General features: G+C 37.4%; 1 protein-coding gene across 4 annotated transcripts in view; it reads left to right on the forward strand.

Annotated features, from left to right (window-relative positions):
* Positions 1–20,601, forward strand: part of wnt9b (wingless-type MMTV integration site family, member 9B) — a 64,138-nt gene that overhangs the window by 25,467 nt on the left and 18,070 nt on the right. For 2 of the 4 annotated variants that reach the window (XM_057817369.1, XM_057817370.1), the window contains exons 1-2: positions 8,749–8,879; positions 14,450–14,703. In XM_057817369.1, the coding sequence (XP_057673352.1) occupies positions 8,794–8,879; positions 14,450–14,703 (340 nt within the window). In that variant the 5' untranslated portion in view covers positions 8,749–8,793. Of the gene's footprint in view, positions 1–6,363; positions 6,413–8,748; positions 8,880–14,449; positions 14,704–20,601 lie in introns of those variants that run through there. The other 2 variants (XM_057817373.1, XM_057817374.1) reach the window with 2 other exon arrangements.

The raw sequence follows: 20,601 nt of genomic DNA on the forward strand, positions 1-20,601 counted from the left end.
TTCGCTCTCAATGTGCTAAAACGGCGCAAACGCTAAACTGTTTGAGGCAACACATGAACGAGTCATTCCGTGCTAGGAGCTATACATATATATATATATATATATATATATATATATATATATATATATATATATATATATATATATATATATATATATATATATATATATATAAATATACATATATATATATTAAGGCTGGGACTTTAACGCGTTAATTTCGATTAATTAAATATAAAGCTTTTGACGCGTTAAAAATTTTAACGCAATTAATTGTTTCAGTTCCATTTGTCCGCATGCGGAACCTTCCTACTCACGTGTTTCTGGTAAGCCGGTAAATCTGACGCACACAAACAAACGCTAACAGTAGCAGTGATGGGAGGTGACGTTTTATTTAGACAGTTAGGGGCTAGTTTTTCCCTATAAAATGCGTCCTGATGGGACAATGGACAAGAGCATCGTTTTGTGCAAGCTGCCGACGCGGCCGCGCACCTTCCTCGCCCTCCTCTTCCCGCCCGCCCTTTAAGAAGGGCACGGCGGTGGCGAGGGTCCCGGCGGGGTCGGCTTGGCGGTCGCGGTTGCACCTAGCGGGCCACCTCGGCCGGCGCTTGTGCAAGCTGCTATACGATGACGAAAAGCAGACCAAAGAAGACCTATTAAAGTCTGTCGAGTATGTCGGTTTGACACAGGACCACTGGACTTTCTTGAGCAATTCTAACTATCTCGGAGTGACTGGAGTGATCACATACAATACAAGTCGTCAACAATGAATGGCATTTGGCGTCTTTTGTCCTGACTGTGCAAGAAGCCAACGACAGACACTAAGCAGTAAACTGTGCAGACCAGTTTTTTCGGTAGCTGATTCCTGGGAGATTGAACGAAAAGTCACAACAATTGGTATGGATTTGTAAAAAACTTAATGTTGACGTGTTGCACTTTAGTTGTTATTTTCTTGCAGTTTAATTATCAGTGTTTAAATTTCACTATTTGAAAGAAAATGTTTGGCAATATTTTATGCCTCATAGTTTTGTCTTGTAACTACTGAAAAGTAATTAGTTAAAGTTTTTTAACTGTTTACATATCTAAAGAAAAATGTTTCAAAGAACATGAATAATCCGGGTGCCTGAAACACATGAAACATGAATAGCTGTATGAGCACTTTGACCAATTGTTTGCTGATGACATTACATATTAACAGCAATAAATTTGTTGTTAAGCCCAAAAAGGCTTTTTAATTGAGAACATGATTTGTTTTGCCAATATATGGTTTTCAATTAGAATGCGATCAATTTCGATTAATTAATTACAGACCCTGTAATTAACTCGATTAAAAATTTTAATCGAGTCCCACCACTAATATAAATATATATATATATATATAAATATATATATATATATATATATATATATATATATATATATATATATATATATATATATATATATATATTAGGGTTGTCAAAATTATCGCGTTAACGGGCGCTAATTAATTTTTTTAATTAATCACGTTAAAATATTTGACGCAATTAACGCACTAGGCCCGCTCAGACAGATTTAAATGTCAGTACAGTGAAAGGCCAACTTGTTAATTGTGTTTTATGGAGTTTTTCCGCCCTCTGCTGGCGCTTGGGTGTGACTTGCACATGTTATGTGGCGTAATGTCGCCCTCTGCTGGCGATTCAGTGCAGCTGATTATTTGGGTTTCGGCGCGCTTTTCTGACGTGATTATATGTTGTCGACGCGAACTCACACTAATAGACAGTGCTATTCAGACCAGCTAACGTCCGCATCCAGTATTCAGTGGCAGTTCTCATAGCCCCATCACACTGTTTGTGTCTAATACATGCATCGCTTGTGAGTTATATTCCTCCTTTGTTTATATTCATGAGCATTAGATAGTTATTGATGATGTGTATTTGAATTTGTTCACATATATGGTGAAATGCAGTTACATTGTTAGATGCTTGTGAGCTAATTGGCTAGTGCTACTGCTCAAATGGACACGTGTGTGTACATTTTATGTTATTTTGTGATTTATGCAAGTTATTGACACATTGCCTTGTTATTTTCAGTTTTACAAAAATCCAAGAAACGTGCTCCTGTCAAAAAGAGATGACTTCAGTAAAGCCCATGCAACTTTGCCACACCGTCTGATTTCTTTTTGGAACTTATGTTCGCTATCTGTCAATTTGTGTACTCACACACATAGAGGACAGAATAGGGCTACTAGTTTATTTTTTGATTGAAAATTTTACAAATTTTATTAAAACGAAAACATTAAGAGGCGTTTTAATATAACATTTCTATAACTTGTACTAATATTCATCTTTTAAGAACTACAAGTCTTTCTATCCATGGATCACTTTAACAGAATGTTAATAATGTTAATGCCATCTTGTTGATTTATTGTTATAATAAACAAATACAGTCCTTATGTACCGTATGTTGAATGTATATATCCATCTTGTCTTATCTTTCCATTCCAACAATAATTTACAGAAAAATATGGCATATTTTACAGATGGTTTGAATTGCGATTAATTGCGATTAATTACGATTAATTAATTTTTAAGCTGTAATTAACTCGATTAAAAATTTTAATCGTTTGACAGCCCTAATATATATATATATATATATATATATATATATATATATATATATATATATATATATATATTTAGCCGAGACTATCGGCAGAGCTATTCTGACTGCAATACAATGGTGTCCCAGTGAGAAACGCGGGATTTTTGCAGTTGAAGTTAGAAAAGTCAGCCTCGCTCTCCAGTCCAGTCGAACAGAGACCCCTCGTGTCTATTCTTAGTAACTTTACTGGGGTCGTGTGTAAAAGTGACACTAAAAACACAAAATACTCCCTTAAATGGTTTTTCCGAAATGTCTATTTTACCTAGATATTGTTATTATCACAATGATTCATGTCGAAGCGCCGACTGCCACCGTTGAGTAGGTTTTATTCATTTTCAAGCAACGTAAACAAACAGTCTGAGCTGCTCCAGCTTTTATTTTGTTACTTCCGGTCTCCAGTCATGTGAATTTGCATATAATGCTAAATATATAGTTGCAACCGTTTCCAGATATAACATTTAAAGTTAGTATTTTGATTTAGTATATAGATCTAGATTTAGATTTAAGATTCATGATATAAATATAAAATTTAGATTTAAATATTTAAAATATTTCGAATATAAATTTCAGATAAGTATTCAGGATATACATATCAGATTTACATTTCGGAAATACATTCAACATTTACATTGCGGTTTAAATAAATATATAGTTCTGGATTTAAACATTCAAGTTCAATACTTATTATTTAAAAATAAATATTTAAGTTGCTAAACAATGTTGTAAATGTGCAAAAAAAAGTGACTGTAAAAAATTCACACCACGTTTTTAACACTGTGTGGCGCTAAATAGAAAATGTAATTTTCAGCATGATCTGCTTTACAAACGGCACCCCATAGTTTATTAATTGAACTGCGGTATGTGTTTACACCGCTAGATGGAGTAGTATACTTTAAAGTGGCACAAAAGTTTTTTTTTGTTTTATTTTGTTTTTTAACTATTAAAAAAAATACTTGGATTGCATTTTAACCGGTTTACCAGGTCACTAGGCATTCGCTGCTGACCTTTACACTTCATATGGATTGGGCGTCTACTAGTGACAATCTCATTTGAAATCACAAAGGAGGGATGAAAACAGCCACAGGATTGGACAATAAGGCGCGGTAAAAGGCAGGTGAACTAAGGCCATGTCTACACCAAGCAGGGTTTTTCAAAACCGAGAATTCTGTCCTAATACGTCGGGGAAAAATAATTACGTCAACACCAGCATGTTGGTAGAATAAAAAAAAAAAAAGCTTCCACAGCCAACGGCATTCATTCATTTTTAAGTACATTCATAATAATGTGCGAAAAATAATTGTCCATAATACACTCATCCTTCGCATGTGTTCTTCAATATTAAACATTGCAAGAGCAAAAGGCACCCGTCTAATTTACTTCAAATGTAAACATTGGTCTCATGTGTGACGTAGGGAAAAAGTTTGGCGCAGTCAGTGGCGTTATCAGTGTCCACATGATGGCGCCACAAACGCAGAATTCGCACATCTTCACTCTGGCCGCAGTTTTCAAAAAACACTCGTTTAAATGTGCGTGTGGATTAGGAGTGGGAACCTCTTGGTACCTCAAGATACGATTCGATTTGCGATACAAAGCTCACGATAACGATGATCTGACGATATGGCGATACAACGATTATCGATACATTGGTCAGGAAATTATGCTACGATATTCTACAAACAACTAATAAACAGAAAAAACAAGCTTCTGCTGTGAATTGGAATGAGTTTATCACTTGTAGACGTCCAATCCGTTTGAAGTGGGAGGGTGGCAGCGAATGATTCGCTGCCATCCCTCCCACTTCAAACGGATTGAATATCTATGGCCGGTAGTGGCAGCCAGTGCCAGGCAATGAGGTAATTTTGTGGCAATTTAAGGTCATTTTCCTGTTGATTTTCAGTTACTTCCTGTTGATTTTGGGGTATTCTATGGGTCTCTTCCTGTTCAGTTTGAGTTACAGACCAGGAAGTGACCTGGGAATCACCTAAAAGAATAGGCAGTGACTCAAACTCAACAGAAAATGACCAGAAAATGAACCGCAAGTGACCTTTAAATGCCCTGAAAAACGGACAGAATGACTGTGAATGCTCTGGTTTCGAATGAACGAACGTTTCCAGTCTAAATAGATTGGGCGTCGAGCACCGTCAATGCAGCTCTAGAGTTACCTGAGACACTAATATGGTGGAAGATTTTGGTAGCAACTTGTTGGTTCATTTTTATTTTTATTTTTAGACATTGACACTAGGGGCTGTCAAACGATTAAAATTTTTAATCGAGTTAATCACAGCTTAAAAATTAATTAATCGTAATTAATCACAATTCAAACAATCTATAAAATATGCCATATTTTTCTGTAAATTATTGTTGGAATGGAAAGAAAAGACACAAGACGGATATATACATTCAACATACTGTACATAAGTACTGTATTTGTTTATTATAATTGTATTTGTTTATTATTACAATAAATCAACAAGATGGCATTAACATTCTGTTAAAGAGATCCATGGATAGAATGTCTTGTAGTTCTTAAAAGATAAATGTTAGTAGTTATAGGAATTTTATATTAAAACCCCTCTTAATGTTTCGTTTTAATAAAATTCGTAAAATTATCAATCAAAAAATATACTAGTAGGTCGCCATTGTTGATGTCAATAATTACACAATTCTCATGGTCATAAAATCAGTCGCACCCAAGCCCCAGCAGACGGCGACAAAACTCAAAAAAACACAAGTAACAAGTGCAAAAAGTGCTGACATTTTAATCTGTTTGAGCGGGGCATGTGCGTTAATTACGTCAAATATTTTAACGCGATTAATTAAAAAAATAAAAACGATATCTCGATTCTTGGCAGGAGCATATCGATAACCTTTTGGGATACAAAGTATCACGATATATCACCATTTCGATATTTTGTCACACCCCTAGATAGGCAAAACTGTAGAAAAAGTTATTTTTGCCAAATACACTGCTACGTGTAGACATGGCCTAAGGCTGCCACTTATCAATTTTTTTTTTTTTTAACTTTTATTTAAAGGGTGAGAAACAGTAAATATTATTTTTCATGTTATTTTTAAAAGGAAAAACAAATATTTGCTTTTTATATTAAAAAAATATTTGTAATATTTAATTTTTTAATTGCTAAATATTTGTTTTTAATTGTTGTTTTTGCAAAGGGGTGGACTGCCTGTATTTTTTTTTTCCCATTAAAAAGAAAATTTTAACTAGAAATTATTCTCAGATTTCTAGACTATTTAAAATTTACGTAAATTTGCCTTCAATGTTAAACATGTAGTCGATGTACATTAGTTTTGCGGCCCACATGAAAATGAGGCGCCTGGCCGAATGTGACCCCCGGACAGGGGTCGGGAACATTTTTGGCTAAGAGAGCCACGAACACCACATATTTTTAAATGTAATTCTGTGAGAGCCATACAATAGGTTTAAAACTAAAAATACAAGTAATATGTGCATTTTATGTAATTTCAACATTTTAAAGTACAATAAGTCTCTGAATTATTTTTAATAACTTACAAATAATAATAATTAAACAAAATAATAATTATTGAATAATATTAAAATAAATATTTTAATATTTTGTGTCCACTGATAGACTGTTGTACTTACGGTTTTAAACCAGCAGAGGGGAGGCGTTCGCTACATGGCGTGCATGGGCAATAAATGTTGGCATTTTAGAGCGAATAAGAAATCAGACGTCTTGGCAGCAATGTGAGACAGACGTTGTAAACTAGTATTTTTTTCTTGTTTGAGGTGAGAAAAAGAGTATAATTTGACTGTGTATATTAGCGGATTGCTTTATTTTATGATGATTGTGATATGTGCTGTGTGTTAATATAGTTCAGAAATATGTTAATCGTTAAGTATATTAATGTCCGTAACTATTTGTGGGCCCTTGAAGAGGCCATCGGACGGCAGAGTAGTGACATAGCGGGAAGCAAGGAGGAGCGAGTGTACGGCGCGAGAGCGAAGTTAGCATGTTGCGGATAACGCTGTTATTTTGTTTATTATTTCTATGGTTGCCACAATAAAGTGGGAAAGTCATCACCGTCTCATTCGGGGCTATTTCAGTATGATTATGTGTTACTGCAGATGTGTTCGTAATGGCGAGCGGACGACCAGTGAATACTAGTAGTGTCTAAAATGTAGAAGTTAAATGTTTTGTCACAAAAACTTGTATTTGTTCATTAATATAATTATGTAAGAGTCCACATTTTAGAGCGAATAAGAAATTAGCCGTCTGTATGCAGCAATGCGAGACGTTTTCTTTTTTCTTGTTTCAGCTGTACAAGAAAAATGAAAATAAAGCCAAATTAAATGTGAAGCAACAGACTGATGTATTTAATCACTGTCTGCACCACGTTACAGATCCATAGCTATTATTTCAACCGACTGCCACACACATCATCAGACTTCAGACGTTCTCCACTGCCGCACCTGTAGTGTCTGTAGTGTCCCGAATGTCGCCTGATCACTGGGTTTGGCAATGGAAAACATGTGAGCGCCCCTTACTGGTTGCTCTTTTTAACGCTTCCCCTGTGGCTCTTATGCCCGCCAGGTTTTCCCCGAGGTCCTAGCGCCGTTCCCATTACATAACGAAACTTTTTTTTTTTTCTAATAACTGAAGATTTGTCTGCGAGCCAGTTGCGGCAGTCAAAAGAGCCATATCTGGCTCGGGAGCCATAGGTTCCCGACCCCTGCCCGGGCCGTCAGTTTGAAACCTAATTTGGCTGATTGGCTGCCATTGATGGTGCTTGAATTATAACTAGAGATGTCCCGATCGATCGGCATGGTCCGATCACGTCATTTTCAAAGTATCGGAATCGGCAAAAAAATATCGGCCATGCCTTTTTTTAATATATATATATTTTTTTTTTGGGGGGGGGGGGGGGGGGGGGATTAAATCGTTTTCTAATTGTATTTAACGTTACAGACATAATATGTTACCCAGAGTCTTTAGTTTAGGTTTAAGGTAGGGTTATCAAATTTATCCCAATAACGGCGGTAATTAATTTTTTAAAAATGTATCAAGTTAAAATATTTAATGCAATTAATGCATGCACTGCATGACCCATTCACGCATTGTCGCACTCAATCTGTAATGGCGCCGTTTTACCTATACAGAGAGATAAAAGGCAGCGTAAAATGATTAGAGTGAATTTTGGCAGCCTTTGGAGCCATTTTTTAATTGGCTAAAGCCTTACAATCCCTCTCCCTACGATTATAAATATCATGGGAAGCAATGTGGGGAAGCAAGGTAGCAATTGATCTTTTTCTTAACACCTTATGTTATTTCCCAACGCAGAGAAGATATATCAATTGGTAGCACTACGCACAGTCATGGTTCCACTTCTCATCATGCATTTGGGCATGGCTTCAGTATCATTTACTGAAAGCTCAACAAATACACTAGATGGCAATATTTAGTCACAATATACAAAGTCACAAGTCTTTCTATCTGTGGATCCCTCTCACAGAAAGAATGTTAATAATGTAAATGCCATCTTGAGGATTTATTGTCATAATAAACAAATACAGTACTTATGTACTGTATGTTGAATGTATATATTCGTCCGAGTTTTATTCATTTTTTTCTTAATGCATTGCCAAAATGTATATGATCGGGGAAAATTATCGGGAATGGTTGGAATTGAATCGGGAGTTTAAAAAAAGCAATCGGATCAGGAAATATCGGGATCGGCAGATACTCAAACTAAAACGACCGGGATCGGATCGGGAGCAAAAAAACATGATCGGAACAACCCTAATTATAACTGCTGAATATTGTCAGCATTAGGGACAAATGGAAAATGATCCCGTCATTATTTCTGGGGCTTTTCTGAATGCACTTTTCACCCTGGTATTTTGTTTACCTTGACGACGTGTGGTCCTCGGTGGAGGCGCGCAGGTAAACGAGCTCCCCCTGCAGCTGCATCCACCTGGGTGGCGTTGTCTGTGGGAGGAGCAGAGCACCTCAACTCATAAAGTGAAGAGAGAAAGAGGGAGAGAAACTTCAGTGAGGAAGAAACGTCACCCTCCTCCCTCCCCCATTAAAGGGGTGCGCCATTCACCAGGACTGGGACTTTCTCCTTGGGTAGAATCAGCGCGATGAAGAGCAGAACCAAGCCGGCAGCATGCGCTCCAGGCTCCCACGGACCGCCTGCCTACTGCGCCTCGTTGCACTTTGCATCCTCCTGTCGCACAGCGCAGCTTACTTTGGGTCAGCAAATCTTCTCACCTCATTTATTATATATATATTTCTTAAATGCATGTGATAATCATTATGCGTTTCGAATTTGCAGAAATCATATTAGTGTTTGGGGCAGGTCGCTTGCACGCACCTTGTCGTTGCCGTTTTCTATACTTTGACGCGCGTCGCAATTTGCTGCTTTTTTATTATTCCTGCAAAAATGATCAATCTGTTTTTGCTTTAACTGAGATTTGATGCTGATTCTAGGTGATTTAGAACAGAGCTCAGTTTTAAGTTGAGCTACTGTTGTGAACTGGAAAAACGTAAACAACGTTTTATTGAATTGAATCTCAAGCAAAAACGGCGTTACTTCGCGCGTACGTTTATAGTTTAAAAAAGGAAAATATTTTAAATATATTTTAATTCGTTTATTATGAATGTATTTGTTTTTAGTTTTTTAGTACTAAAACTAAACCGTTGTCTTGCGCATTAAAAAGTCAAAATTTAAAAAATGAAATTATTTTACAGCTTGTTTTTTTCATTAGAAAGAAGTTACAAACTAAATCAGCTTCAAATCAGTTTCCTGTAATACGAGAAATGTTTCATAATAATAATATCTTATAGGAAAACTAATGTTTTTCTGACTATAACCACAAAAATGTTTTTCTTAACCCAAAATTAGTTTAACAATCTGCATCATCTTGATTCTAACTTTGTAGTACAGTGATCCCTCATTTTCCGTGGTTAATGGGGACGAGAACCGACCGCGATAAGTGAAAAACCGCTAAGTAAGGCCCCTAACCCCTCCCTCAAACCAATTTTTTTCATCATTATTTTTTTTGTGTGCGTGTGTGTGTTCAATGTATTTATTCAGATTTAGCATTGGAAAGAGATACATATAAGACATGTTTTTTCACTTTTTTTTTAGTTTTTGTACCACCGAATTATTTTTTAAAATAAGAATAAAGCAGGGCTGTCAAAATTATCACGTTAACGGGCGGTAATTAATTTTTTAAATTAATCACGTTAAAATATTTGACGCAATTAACGCACATGCCCCGTTCAGACAGATTTAAATGACAGTACAGTGAAATGCTCGCTTGTTAATTGTGTTTTGTGGATTTTTGCTGCCCTCTGCTGGCGCTTGGGTGCGACTGATTTTATAGGTTTCAGCACCCATGAGCATTGTGTAAGTAATTATTGAGATCAACAATGGCGGGGTACTAGTTTATTTTTTGATTGAAAATTTTACAAATTTTATTAAAACGAAAACATTAAGAGTGGTTTTAATATAAAATTTCTATAACTTGTACTAACATTTATCTTTTAAGAACTACAAGTCTTTCTATCCATGGATCGCTTTAACAGATTGTTAATAATGAAAATGCCATCTTGTTGATTTATTGTTATAATAAACAAATACAGTCCTTATGCACCGTATGTCGAATATATATATCCATCTTGTGTCTTATCTTTCCATTCCAACAATAATTTACAGAAAAATATGGCATATTTTATAGATGGTTTCAATTGCGATTAATTTTTAAGCTGTAATTAACTCGATTAAAATTTTTAATCGTTTGACAGCCCTAATATTAACATAACAGACACTTAACCATCCAGTGAGTGCAAAACCCTTGACCGCGGGTGTACACATATAGTTCAGCTTTTAACTATTTAATTGCCTTTCATGTGGCTCTTAAAACAAAATCACAACTAAATCAAAACTCTTTAAATTAGTTTATCATGAGCAGTGTTGTTAATCTTACTTTTAAAAAGTAATTACCGTAGTTACAAATTACTTCTACCAAAAGTAATTGAGTTAGTAACTCAGGTACCTTAATGTAAGAGTAATTAGTTACTTGGCAAAGTCACTGGTGTTACCTTTCATGTTTTTTTTAAAAACATAGTTACCATTGCTATGTTTGGAAGTCAATTAATGTTGTGAATCAGCTGTTAAAGTTGTTAAAATTGCTCCCGTTATTGCATTAGTTCCCTTCTGTCTACTTTCGACATTTGAATGTTTTAAAACTCTTTCATCATTTAAAGATAGATTCAAGACAAGATTTTGCCGATTTAGGAGGATTTTAGATAAAAAGTTACTTAGGTTCGCTCGGAAGGTTCTCAACAACGAAGCCTTCCTGAGAAGTCTACTGCTTTAAGATGGCGGCTGTTTACTATTTACTAACGCTGGGGGTGGCTATCATTCTATCATCTATACATGTGCTAACGCCGCCGTGTGTGTCATTTTGCATCTAGTTCTCTGTACATGTGATATCTACCGTAGCATCATGTGGGCGAAGTTGGTAGGCTAATGGCTACAGTCTAGTATTATTGGAGCCACCTAGCATCGAGTTTGCAACTGCGTCACAACTCTCTTCCTTCCTCCCCACTCCCGCTCTGCTCTTTCGTCTCCGCGAGTCTGTGTCTCTCAGACTTTTCTCGCGTCAATCAACCAACATAGTAACGCACGCCTTTATATCCTCAGTAATGGTAACGGCGTTGCTAAGATGAGAAAAGCAATTAATTAGATTACTCACTAGTGAAAAAAATAAGACGTTAGAAACGTCGTTTTTAACAACACTGATCATGGGTAGACAAATTAGTAGTCTCATTCACATTCACTCATTCGCTGCCACTTGAAATGGATTGGACGTCTACTCGTGAACTATTTTCAATTAACGTCAGGGGCTTGAAAAGACCATTCGTCACCCCTACCAAAATGGCCTCAGGGCGGCCATGCTGGTAGGGGCAACATTCTCATCAGTGTTCATGCATTGGATGTCTATTGCTATCAAAGGAAGCCAATGAGTGTAACGTGCATGTGTCATTTTTTTGTCTTGGCCGGGGGTCAGCAACGCACGGCTCAAGAGCTCTTTAGCGCTGTCCAAGTTGCTCCCTGGAGTTTTTTCAAAAATGTTTGAAAATTAAGCTTCATTTAATCATGAAGGTTCATTATGTATTTGTAGCCAACTTACCGTATTTTTCGGACTATAAGTTGCACCCGAGTACGAGTCGCACCATTCCAAAAATGCGGGGGGGAAAAAACATATACCGTGAGTCGCACCAGAGTATAAGTCGCATTTTGGGGGGAAATTTACTACTTTCCTGGCCATTTTACTGGATTTTTACTGATTTTGCAAGGCCTACAGAAACTTCTGTTCTATTGCTATACAGTGGGGAGAACAAGTATTTGATACACTGACAATGGGAAAACCCATTGGCAGTGTATCAAATACTTGTTCTCCCCACTATAAACATGGAACCCACCAAAAGAAAGATTAGACTCTCTTCTTTCAGCAGGAAAAAAAAGTTAGTTCATATCTTTTTCCATTCTTTAGAAATCAGCATTAGAAAATAGCTTTGTTTTAGCAATTTTCCAATTTCTGATGAAAAAAAACAAAGAAATTGAGGTTTTTGGAAAAGTATACATTTCAAACATAACTTTGACTTAAACACAGCTATTTTTTTTGCTTTTTTGACATCTCAAACATCTGAATAATGTTTTCCTTCTACAAAATAACAAACAACAAGACAAATAGAGCTTTTGATAGCAAAGTAACAATTTATTTACACATAACTAAACTATTTAACTGAAAGATGACGCTGTTGTGCGCGTTTTCTGCCGAGTCAGGAGACACTAGAGAGTCACGAGAGACACGAGTGGCCGAACACAGCAAAGCGAACTCTACTCAACGAGCAATACAGACTCAACAACATCATCCACTACACTGGCGATCCCGATCGTTCTGCTCGGTCATCCAACGCCTGTCATCCTGAACGTCCTCCCGATTTTTCTGCTCGGTCGTCTTCCACCAGAGCCCCGGCTGTGCGGCCCAAACGTTCGTTCCGTTAAATCGGGTTGCGCCTGGCGTCCTGTGTGGGTGGATTCTGTGGGGGACCTGTGTGGCGACCGCTGCCTCATGAAAGAGTTCACCTGGGGAGCTTGTGTGGGGCATGTTGTGTTCCTGGGGGAGAACTGGTTTGGCCGTGCGCGTTTCCGGCATTTTTCTCATGCTTCTTGCTTCTTCTGACTTCAGTTTCCTGACATATGACTTCTTACCAAATGCGCTACTGCCCTCCAGTGGCCAGCTTTATTGCTTTAAAATGAATTTTGATCATTGTGCTTTGAAGCAAAGATGCATCAGAACCTAGAGATGTCTCTTGTGAAAAAAAAAAAAAAAACGTAAAAGACATATAAATACGATTTTTGGACACTGAAACAATTAAAAATAGAACATATTTATATGTTTTGGGGAGCAAATGAGTTAAGTGTTATTTAGATAACTATAACATAAACAGTGTTGCTAATTTTACTTTAAAAAAGTAATTAAATGCAGTTACAGATTACTTCTCCCAAAAAGCTTTAGTAACTCAGTTACCTGAATGTAAGAGTAATTAGTTACTTGGCAAAGTAACTAGTGATAATTTTCATGGGTTTTTTTTTCTCAAAAAAAAAACAAAAAACAAAAAACAGGTCACACAACGTGAAGTTTAAAGGGTTTTTGGGACAATTGGCCCTAGCCCAATTCTTTACCCTCCACTTAACTAGACACAATTGTATTGCGATAGCTAGATAGTAACCTTTGCTATGTGTGGAAGTCATTTAAAGTTGTGAATTAACCGTTAAAGTTGTTAAAATTGCTCCCGTTATTGCATTAATTCCCTTCTGTCTACTTTCAACATGTCTAAGTTTTAAAACTGTTTCATCATTTAAAGATAGATTCAAGTCAAGATTTTGCCGATTTAGGAGCATTTTAGATAAAAAACAGACAAAAAAAAAAAAAAAAGTTACATAGGTTCGCTAGGAAGGATCTTTACGTCAGAGCCTTCCTGAGAGGTCTACTGCTTTAAGATGGCAGCCGTTTACTAACGCATGTAGTCCTTTAAACATGTTGCCAATGCAGCCGTGTCTGTCATTTGCATCTAGTTCTATAATATGTGATATCTACCGTATCATGTGGGCGTAGTTTGTAGGCTATGGCTACAGTCAGGTATTATTGGAGCCACCTAGCATAGCGTTTGCAACGGCGTCTTCCCCACTCCTGCTCTGCTCTCTCGTCTCCGTGAGTCCGTCTTTCGCAGACTTTTTTTATTCAACCAACTTAGTAACGCATAGTAACGCACGCCTTTCCTGCCTCGGTAACGGTAACGGCGTTGCCAAGATGAGAAAAGTAATTACTTAGATTACTCATTACTGAAAAAAATTATCCCGTTGGTAACGCCGTTATATTCTAACGCCGTTATTAACAACACTGAACATAAACAACATGCTAACAAGTTTACCAAACCATCAGTTTCACTTCAAAACACCAAAATTACATGTGAAATGATATAATAATTTGTTAACAATTTCACACATAAGTCGCTCCAGAGTATAAGTCCCACCCCCAGCCAAACTATGAGGAAAACTGCGACTTATAGTCTGAAAAATATGGTAGTCATTTTGACAGTAGGCTAATGCGTATAGCTAATGTAAACACATACAGCATGTGTTGCCGTCATTATAAGGCTTTTAATTTTTTTGCGGCTTTAGACATATTTGTTTTTTGGTCCAATATGGCTTTTTGAACATTTTGGGTTGCCAACCACTTGTCTAGGCTGACAGGGCGGGAGCCCCTGGTCTTCCTGCCGGGCCCCTTCTCCAGCGAGCCGGCAACGGGCAAGGCCCACCTGAAGCAGTGCGAGCAGATGGCGCTCTCCCGGCGGCAGAAGAGGCTGTGCCGACGCGAGCCCGGCCTGGCCGAGACGCTGCGCGAGTCAGTGCGCCTCAGCCTGCTCGAGTGTCGCTACCAGTTTCGCAACGAGCGCTGGAACTGCAGCCTCGATGGCCGGGGGAGCCTTCTGAAGAGAGGTAGGACCCGAAAGTGGGGTCATTTCTTCTCCTCATAACTCATGTAGATGACAGTCACGCCTGAAGAAGACACGCATGCAACAATATTATGTACTAGTGTTGCACCGAAACTACTATCAGAATTAGGAGTGGGAAGCTCTTGGTACCTCACGATACGATACGATTTGCGATACAAAGCTCGCGATAGCGATGATCTGACGATATGGCGATACAATTATTATCGATATATTTGTAGAATATCCTAGAGTGATTTTCTGACCAACATTTAACAGACAGAAAAACAAGCTTCTGCTGCGAATTGGAATGAGTTTATCACTAGTAGACGTCCAATCCATTTAAAATGGGAGGGTGGTCCCTCCCACTTCAAACGGATTGAACGTCTATGGCCGTCAGTGGAAGCCAATGCCAGGCGACGAGGTAATTTTTGGCCATTTAAGGTCATTTACCTGTTGAGCTTCAGTTACTTCCTGTTGATTTGGGGGTATTTTATGGGTCACTTCCTGTTGATTTTGAGTTACAGAACAGAAAGTGACCTTGGAATCACCCAAATGAATAGGCAGTGACTCAAACTCAACAGGAAATGACCTATAAATGCCCTAAAATTAACCGCAAGTGACCTGTAAATGCCCTGAAAACCCCCTGTCTAAAAGGATTGGGCGTCATCCACCGCCAATCCAGGCTTAGAGTTAACTGAGACACTACTATGATGGAAGATTTTGGTAGCAACTTGTTGGTTCCTTTTGTTCCTTTTTAAAACGATATCTCGATTCTTGGTAGGACCATATCGATAACCTTTTGGTATCACGATATATCACCATTTCGATGTTTTGTCACACCCCTAATCGGAATTGTGTAGCGCCATTAGTGACAGCCAGTAACTTTTGTAAAGCAATTACTGTATATATAGTAATTTATAGAGATGATCGGGTCCGATCACGTCATTTTTAAAGTATCAGAATCGGCAAAAAAATATCGGACATGCGTTTTTTCAGTATATATATATTTTTTAAGTTAAATCGTTTTCTAATTGTATTTAACGTTACAGACATAATATGTTACACTCATCCAGAGTCTTTAGTTTAGGCTTAAGGTAGGGTTATGAAATTTATCCCGTTAACGGCGGTAATTTTTTTTTAAACTTATCACATTAAAATATATAACGCAATTAACGCATGCGCTGCACGACCCACTCACACATTGTCGCGTTCAATCTGTAGTGGCGCCGTTTTACCTATATATAGAGCTTAAATGCAGCGTAAAATGAGTAGAGTGAATTTTGGCAGCCTTTGGACCCTTTTTTTAATTGGCTAAAGCCATACAATCTCTCTCCCTATGATTAGAAATATCGTGGGAAGCAACGCGGGGAAGAAAGGTAGTAATTGATCTTTTTCTTAACACCCTATGTTATTTCCCAACGCAGAGAAGATATATCAATTGGTACCACTACGCACAGTCATGGTTGCACTTCCCATCATGCATTTGGGCAGAACAGTTAAATGGCTACAGTATCGTTTGCTGAAAGCTCAACAAATACAATAGATGGCAATATTTAGTCAAAATATACAAAGTCACATTTATCCTTTAAGAATTACAAGTCTTTCTATCCGTGGATCCCTCTCACAGAAAGAATGTTAATAATGTAAATGCCATCTTGAGGATTTATTGTCATAATAAACAAATACAGTACTTATGTACTGTATGTTGAATGTATATATTCGTCCGAGTTTTATTCATTTTTTTCTTAATGCATTGCCAAAATGTATATGATCGGGAAAAATTATCGGGAATGATTGGAATTGAATCGGGAGCAAAAAAAAAAAAGCAATCGGATCGGAAAATATCGGGATCGGCAGATACTCAAACTAAAACGATCGGATTGGGAGCAAAAAAACATGATCGGAACAACCCTAGTAATTTAGTATTAAAAGAATTGCATGTTTAGAAAAACGTGGTATCAGTACAGTGTCTGCATTGGCTGATACCACATAGTGTCGGAAAAGGGTGTAACACTATTGTGTACACTTACTTTTTAGTTAGTATGAAACCATGGATTTCACGTGAATTATCATTGGCTGTGGTCGAGTGAAATCAGTGAGTGAAATCGAGTGGGATGCCCGTAAAAAGTTTGCTGATGACATGTCAAAAAAGCACATGGATTACTGGAACCATGTCCTATGGTCTGATGAGACAGGCGGGCTTTCTTGTATACCGTCTTCAGAAGAGGCTTCCTCCTGGGGTGACAGCCATGCACACCAATTTGATTTAGAGTGCGGCGTATGGTCTGAGCACTAACATGCTGACCCCCCACCTCTTCAATCTCTGCAGCAATGCTGATAGCACTCCTGTAACGAGTCACATGACATTTTGGAGGGAACATTACAAGCAGTACTCAATTTGGACATTTAGGGATGTACGTTTTTTCATAGGAGCGTACTCACTTTTGTTGCCGGGGGTTTAGATATTAATGGCTATATTTTGAGGGGAAAATAAATTATTATATAAGCTGCACACAGACTACTTTTCATTGTGTCAAACTGTCCTTTTGTCAGTGTTGTCACATGAAAAGATATACTTAAATTTCTGCCGAAATGAAAGGGGATGTACTCACTTTTGTGATACACTGTATATCGTCCCTACCGATGTTGAGACCAAACTTACATCCTTGCTTTAGCAAGGTTAAGAACCACTGTTGTAGTATGTATGTTACATGTTTTGATGCATTTGTATGCATTATAAAAGATTTATGTCTCAATTTTGGGGGGCTTGGAACAGATTTGGGCATTTACATGGAAAATGTGTCTCTACTTACAAAATTTTCAAGTTAAGAAACTACTTCCAGAACCAATTAATTTTGTAAGTAGAGGTACCACTGTATGACTAGCAATAAACTGAATGACTTTATCACGAGTAGACATCCAATCCATTTGAACGGAGAGGCTGGCAGCGAATAAACAAACGTTGCAGCTCTCCCACTTCAAATAGATTGGACGTCTAGCGCCGTCAGTCAGTGGTGCCTCCAGAAATTTTTCATAGGGGTGGCCAGATATGGGCCACTTAAAATCTTGGGGTGGCCAAAACTAAAAGCCATAATTTCAGGCTTTTATTATATTATTGCACTAAAAAGGTCAGGGGAAAACTGTCAGAAAGACTTAAGGACACGGCTACTGATATACTTTGGCGTATTGTGTAATATTTGATGTTACTAATGATTTAATGTGCATAGTCCATAACTGTCCAGTCAACATTTTGAGTTCCACAACAATTTTGTTTTATTGTGTTATGTATATATTAGGCATAAGGTGTACATTTAACTAGGGCTGTCAAACAATTAAAAATTTTAATCGAGTTAATTACAGCTTTAAAATTAATTAATCGTAATTAATCGCAATTCAAACAATTTCTAAAATATGCCATATTTTTCTGTAAATTATTGTTGGAATGGAAAGATAAGACGGATATATTTATTCAACATACTGTACATACAGTAAGTACTGTATTTGTTTATTATAACAATAAATCCACAAGATGGCATTAACTTTATTAACATTCTTTCTATGAAAGGGATCCACGGATAGAAAGACTTGTAATTCTTAAAGGATAAATGTGAGTTTGTACATTGTGACTAAATATTGCCATCTTGTGTATTTGTTGAGCTTTCAGTAAATGATACTGTAGTGACTTAACTGTTCTGCCCAAATGCATGATGGGAAGTGGTGCAACCATGACTGTGTGTGGTGGCTGCAAATGCTATATCTTCTCTGCGTTGGGTACACTACATGGTGTTGAGAAAAAGATCAACTCCTGTCATTCTTCCCCACGTCGCTTCCCACAATATAGCTGCTGTGGGAGAGATGACAAAGCTTTTGCCAATTAAAAGCACGGCCCCAATGAATGCTTGTATCTACTCCACTCTGCCTCTTATCTCTGTATAGAAGTAAAACGGCGCCATATGCAGCAATGCGTGATTGAGTCGTACTGCGAATGCGTTAATCGCGATAAATATTTTCATGTGATCAACCTTAAAAAATTAAATAGCGCCCGTTAACGTGATAAATTTAAAAGCCCTACATTTAACAAAACAAAATAAATGCATTCATTTGTGAAGAAATGCATAACTGATGCTACAACAATCTAACGATATACTGGCAAGCGGGGTGGCCAGTGGGGTGGCCAACCAATTTATAGGGGTGGCCGTGGCCACCCCTGGCCACCCCGTGGTGGCGCCACTGCCGTCAGTGGCAGCCAATAAGTTAAGCAGTGTCTGGCAAAGCCATGAGTACATTCCAATATGCATAAATTTATCATTAAAAGAAAAATGCATGTATTTTGTATATTTAAAAAAATAATGCATCCACCTCCGTGCAACGCTACTTGTAAGCTATTGACCTACCCATAGCAAAGCAAAATTGAATATGAGATCTTGTTCATGTCTCATTTACCTCTCTGAGAAGTGAATCAGCAATAATCGAGACCAGAGTGGTTTTCTCAGTTTTCTCAAATTTGTCTCATACTGAGCATTACATGAGAAGGTCTTGAGAATTGTTCTACTGGCACAATTTTTCAAGAAAGTCTCACAGTACTCTCCTTTCAAGATCTAACCAAGAGACAACTATGAGTACTTGTGTCGATCTCAAATGCGTCTCAATTTTATCTCCTTACTTGGAGTCACGATCTCAGTAATGTCTCAGTAAAAGATATGGATGAGGAAAGTATTTTATTTCTTAAACTTCCCTCAAAGCTGCCTCTTTTACTGATCTCGCCAAGCAACCCTATATTGTGCAAGTCAAAAATATTTCTCAATTTGGTCTCCTTCCAGTCTGCAATTGCTCATTTTGGGTTGTCAAAAATCTTTCATTGTAAGAGTAGTGTCTGCTCTGGCATGCCCAGTCACATCTGAATTCATCTCATGCCAAAATCCAAGAAAATATTATAATTGGTCAAATAATTAAATAACATCTGGTTCATTTGGTTCATCTTGTTCAATGTAAAAATTAGAGATGTGACTGAAAATTTGACCGAAAACTATCTGCCGCTACAAATGCATTATCGGTTTTTGATTTTGGAGACCGAAAGATTACCACAAAATAGTGTGACGAACCTTAGTCCTCTTGTTTGATGACATAATCAAAACAGGCATAACGCTGGCTGACGATGTCTCGCTAAAACAGGCAACATGTCTGCGAATCAGCTCTTGCTGTGTAAAATGATCTTCTTATGGGATGTCACTTTTTACATACCTAGTCTGTGTGGTCCACGGTAAATTTATTCCTGACAGCCAAAGTTGATACGTGTACTGTAAGTACTTTATTATTATTTATCAACAAATGAACCTACTTCATAACTAGCTAGCTAACTAAGGCTAGGTTAATACCGCAGGTCCTAATACACAATTCCAATTTTTTGTAATATGTTTTTTTTTTTTTTGCGTACCCGTTCAGACTGCCTTTGTCCATTGAGCCTGTTCAAGTATCACACACGCGCTCTAATTTGCAGTCCAAGATGCACTGAGCAAATCTAGCAAAGTTAGCTAGCTAGTTATGAAGTAGGTTAATTTGTTGATAATAATAATAATAATAATAAAGTACTTGCAGTACATATATCAGCTCTTGCTGTGTAAAATAGTCTTCTTATGGGATGTCACTTTTTACATACCTAGTCTGTGTGGTCCACGGTAAATTTATTCCTGACAGCCAAAGTTGATAAGATTCCCATTGGATTCCATAGAACATGCATGTGGGTCATTTTTGACCCACTTGTGGAAGCTTAGGGTAGTAATACAAAAATGACAATTTCTTCAAATGTATAAAAAGTTCATCAAAAATTTTAATGACATTATATCAAGAACATGTTTTTTGAGGAATACCTGAAATATGAATTGATAACAACTTTTCATTCCGA

This window comes from Corythoichthys intestinalis, chromosome 16 (genome assembly GCF_030265065.1).
Source record: "Corythoichthys intestinalis isolate RoL2023-P3 chromosome 16, ASM3026506v1, whole genome shotgun sequence".
Classification (NCBI taxonomy): Eukaryota; Metazoa; Chordata; class Actinopteri; order Syngnathiformes; family Syngnathidae; genus Corythoichthys; species Corythoichthys intestinalis.